Below are 5,104 nucleotides of genomic sequence, written 5' to 3'. Positions count from 1 at the left end.
TGTTTTCCTCCTGGGGTGGAATCCAAGCTGCCACTTGTATCGAACCTGATTTTCATGCATGAAATAGGCCAACTGTTTGTCAGCTATATTCTTTGAAACTTTACCCAATGGCCGGGGGGGGGGGGGGGGTGATTGGGTAATAGTTTTGGCAGGAGCAATAATCAAGCATTAGCCAATATAATCAATTATTCACTAATTGAAGCAGGTTATGCAGGTTTGACTAATGATAGTAAAATACATAATTTTAACATGTATACCACCTTATGTTTAAATTATCCAGTTAGAAAAAGTGTTTATTCTAAAATCGATCAATATACATGAAGGTGACATCAGTATAATTCCTTCTTTGTGGTCCACAGATATGACAGTTAAACTATATTAGAATTGGTATCGAACTGAGATTGATTCCTTGTGGGTTTATTGGTTCTAAATAACGTGATCCTCACTCTAGATCTACAGTCACTCTCAGCTGCTGAAAGTTGCAGTCTTTCAGTCGACTACCAGAAGCAACATCCAGACACCTTCCTACAGAATAGTTATGAAAGGTCTACTCTCTTACAGAGAGCACTAAATAAATATGCAAATACATATTTATGCCCGAAGACCACTAAATGCATTACCTACATAACCAGCAACGTTATTTGAATTGTATTTTTAACGTACAAGCAGCAGTATAGGATAACAATTTAGAATTCAGAACTAAGAAAAGGGAAAAGAGAGTGGGAAGAATACACATTGAAAATAAAGCAGAGGAAACTTTAGGTGCTGAGAAATAATGCATAGAACAAGCTAGAATGATAGACTCAGCCTGTCATGATCTTTCAATTTGCTAAACATTAAGTAATGAAGAAATTACATTTTTTTTTTAACAAGTATGGTTACGTTCACATAAGTGGTACATAAAGTGTTCAAACTAAAAGTTTGCGACATTTTTACTGTATTGCAATAACGATGCAAAACACAGGAGACAGAATTATTTTGAACAAATGGAAAAGGTACTCAAATGCTACATTTCCAACAGCCTTGTGTTTTACCTGCCACCAACAATGTACATGTACATATATGAACAACTTTGACAATAAACACACCAGATATAATACGTACTAGTCATAAATTTGACTATGTAGTCCCAATTTCGTGGTAGCAGAAATTATTTTATTTTTTCAGATGTTATTATGTGAATGCTGACATTATTTGATGTCTAAATACGACTGCAAGAATAATGCCAACAGCAACTAAAGGTACAGCGACACCCAAACCTATTGCAAGATCTTTTTTCATTTTCTCTTGCTTTCTTCTTGTCTCTAAGGGGCATTCTCTATATTCAAAATCTCTAAACTTAATCCCATGTTCTGGAGGAATATAACTAATGAAGGAGTCTAGAATTAAAGGCCCACTATCAACACTTCCGCCAAATCCTCCATAGGTGCAATCTGGAGGAGCCCACCCCTTATTGCAATGACATTTCTTATTGTTATTACAAACCCCACGACCTTTGCAGTGTTCCTGAATATCACAATCATAATCAAGAACGGACATGTCAACGCACTTTCTAGCCAGACAAATCTTCCCAATGTCACATTGTGCCCCATCTGCAACAGCCCCAATGTCAGGTATACTATGGAAATCTACACTCAAACAAGTCACGTTTCCAGAGGGAGTTTGCACCGTAACAGAATGCGACTTATATATATATGTATCCTCTTCTATCTCACATTGAACTCGCCCACACATGACATGTGCAATTTCACATTTTACTGGTGGCCCACCTTTATCTTGAAAACCACAATTTCCATACTGGTCACCAATGTTATTTAAGGCAAAGCATTCCTTCGCACCAACAACTGCTTGTTTACCAAAGAGCATTTGGCAATGCTGGTCGTAGTCATAGCATCTGTTACTTACACAGTATGACTGATTGTGATTACATGGTGATCCATCCTGGGAATAAACATCTTCAGGACAAATGCCCGACATGCCAGTGCAATATTCTGCAAGGTCACACTCAGAAACCGGCTTTCTACAAGGAATCCCTTGTTTAATGAAGTGGCACTGTTTGCAGCATTCACCAGAACTACACTGAGCATTACTTCTGAGTTTGCAATCACTATTACAGCATGGATCCCTGATGCACTCATGTTTGGTACCACAGTCGCACTGTTCTTCTCCTTCTACTATTCTGTTGCCACAGTATTGATAAGTGTATTGCTTTTGCAATGAAGCTGATTGTACAGTTCGCAAACAGTATCCGCCACCTTGGGCAATAAAACTGTTGTAATATTGCAAACTGCAAGCACTAAATGATGTTGCAGAGACTCCACCATGAAGCATGATACACGTGGCCTGAGGACAAAGGCATTCGCTTGTAAAGTTTGAGTCATGCGGAATTCCAATGGAATGGCCAAGCTCATGAGCTAAATGTCCAGCAACTACAGGCAAAACATCGTGACTGACTGCAAGAAACAGTAATGCATTATCACTCCAACAGATCTCTCCATCAAAAGTTCCTGCACTGGCACCTTGAATCTGGTCTTTTCTCATTAAAACAGTCATGTCGACTTTTAGACGTGAACTTACATCCTTTTCTTTCCAGGTCACTAGGTCCAGGAGAAACTTTTTTACGTATTTAGATGATGGTACTACATTCTTTACGTTCCAGATCTCACATCCAGATAGAACCAACTGAAGACGCAATGGTACAAACATAGCATCCGCCATGTTCAAAACATGAATAACTTTATCAGTAATACGAGTGATGTTCTTGTGATAGTACTGATACAAGTCATTGTCGACTACAACGTAAATCTGCATGAGGTGTGCCTGACTAGAGACCCGGCGGTTTTCTTTTTGTCGCATTTTGTGGTAAAGCTCTTCTCTGGGGGTTCTTTCCGCACGAACCGTAAGGCAAGGCTTTATGTCGGTTTCCATATCTTCCACCTTATATACGATGTGCTGAAACGAGTCAGAATCTTTAACGGGCTCAATGGCGTAAGTAAAGGCACCTGTCTGCCAGAAGCCCAGAAGCCCGGAGCACGTATTGATGGCGGCGATAGAGCCAGAGATGCCGTCCACGTAGCCGTAGTAATGGCAGTGTTCTCGGGGGAAGAAGGCTGGCTCCTCGATCAGTTGGCCCGTGCTGTTCTGGGTGTAGACTGAGAAGCCCGGGTCTAGCAGGTCTGTGTTTTGCATCAGGTGCAGGATGTAGGTCCGGCCTGCCGTGGCCATTTGGTAGACTAGTCCGGATTCCGAGTCGCTCGACAATATCCGTGGGATGATCACCTCATAACCGTCCAGCGTGCGTTCAACAAACGCCCCTTGAAGAAACGGTACGAACAGCAGGCCCAGGGCCCACAAGAGCACCCAGGGCGCCATAGTGGCGTGTGGGGCCGCGTCGCCTCCCCCGTTGTTTTAGCGGAAGCGCCCTGGAGCGGCTGAGCGCACGCGGCTCCGCCCACATGGCCAGCGACCGTTGGTCGCGCACATCCTTGTGCGCCTTTCTTTAAAACAACACAATGCCTATGATGCTCAGGCCAAGGCCTTCTCGGAGCACAAAGGGATTAAACGACTATCACTCGCGATAACGTGCCCGACCTGTCTGAAGAAATGAATACTGGTAGGTTGCCACCCATATGGCTCACTAACTGATGTTTTCGCTCAAGCGAGCCACTTCCTGTTTCGGCTCTTGGATACTGGTGCTCCTTAATAGGGAAATGCAAGTTTTTTTTAGGAAGTAGGATTTCCAACTGTTTTAGCTTATTTGCTATTAATTATCGCGGCCAGATGTTGAGACCATTAACCTTCAGTTGTGTTAGGGAATAAGGGAGCCAAACAGGGCACAAGTCCTAAAAAAAAAAAAAGAAGAATGGGTGGTTGCTAACCTAGTTGGGCAGTAGGGTGACCAACTGGCATGGGTGCAAATTCAGGACAATGAGTGCAAACATTCTGGACAAAGGATCAATATTCAGGACAAAAATACAGGACAGAAGGTAAGAATTCAGGACAAAAATTCCGGACAAAAGGTACATTTTGCATATACATCAGAGGAAGTCGCGCAATAGTGCATAAGTAAATAGGCAACCAACACAAGCACAAGTCAAAATAAGTTTATTTTAGGTTGAGAGAATCTTGCACTCACTGCATCTGTTGTGTATGCAAGTGAAACACACCCGCGTTTGCATATTCAAATAAAAGTGAAGGTTTCAGATTGCTTACGTGTGACCTTTTCATAATTTCAGTGTAAATAATTATGAGTGACATTCAATGACTACGAGTGACACATTCATTCATTTCAACTTTATTTCTGCTAATATAGCCATAAAAGCAGGAAGTACAAAAGAAAAACATTTACAAACAATTATATACAGTACCCTATACCAGCAGTTAGTCACATATTCAGGTTACAATGAATGAAACGGGGCAATCGAACAATTAATCCATATCAATAATTTTACAAATATCACATTAAAATCAAGATCTCATTTTATAAATAAAATAAAATAATTATTATTCATGTTTTAAAAGCCAGATTAAAACCTTTAAAAACCATGTTTAAAAGGTAAAATCAGTGCTAACTATGGTAACTTGTGCAGGTTGAAGAAGACTACGGACCCAAATATTACATTACAGCTTGTGTCCAAGCTGTTTTCTGATTAGGTACACGTTAAATAGAAACCTGCTTATACAAACCACTACCAGTTGAGAAGTATTAGACTTAACTATACGCTCTGCTTCTTTATAGGATCTAACACCCATGTTTTTACAGAGGAGTCTGATCCAACGGTCTCTAGGTGACTTATAGACCGGACAAAAAAACATTAGATGGACGTCATCTTCTTTTGCCTTTTGAGAGCAGAGAATACAAAAACCGCTATCATTTTTACCCCCCCACCCACAGGTATTTGCATTCGTCAGGAGCACCCCATATCTAAATTGCAAACATAAAGTTTTTGCTAGTGGTGGTCCTATCTCGTCCATAAACGGTTCAAATACAGCAATATCCTTTACATTCAGGAATTTCTGGGTCAATATGCCAATTGATGAACTATGGAGTAGCTCACCATTGACATAAGCCCAGAAAGCGGACTTTAGGAGTTTTTTACATGGG

General features: G+C 40.9%; 1 protein-coding gene across 1 annotated transcript; it reads right to left on the bottom strand.

The window, feature by feature from the left end:
- Positions 1-632: 632 nt before the first annotated feature.
- Positions 633-3,568, bottom strand: LOC144819077 (disintegrin and metalloproteinase domain-containing protein 9-like). The gene has a single exon (XM_078677090.1). It carries the CDS (start codon positions 3,370-3,372, stop codon positions 1,174-1,176), a length of 2,199 nt encoding a protein of 732 aa, XP_078533216.1. The 5' UTR covers positions 3,373-3,568; the 3' UTR covers positions 633-1,173.
- Between the last annotated feature and the right edge of the window lie 1,536 nt (positions 3,569-5,104).

Source organism: Lissotriton helveticus, chromosome 2_1 (assembly GCF_964261635.1).
Source record: "Lissotriton helveticus chromosome 2_1, aLisHel1.1, whole genome shotgun sequence".
NCBI classification, from domain to species: domain Eukaryota; kingdom Metazoa; phylum Chordata; class Amphibia; order Caudata; family Salamandridae; genus Lissotriton; species Lissotriton helveticus.
Note: the sequence above shows the minus strand (reverse complement) of the source record. Positions and strands in the feature narration are given on the sequence as shown.

What these genes read in the sequence shown, in the direction of transcription:
- LOC144819077 (XM_078677090.1), bottom strand. Translation starts at nt 3,372, where the DNA reads ATGGCGCCCTGGGTGCTCTTGTGGGCCCTGGGCCTGCTGTTCGTACCG.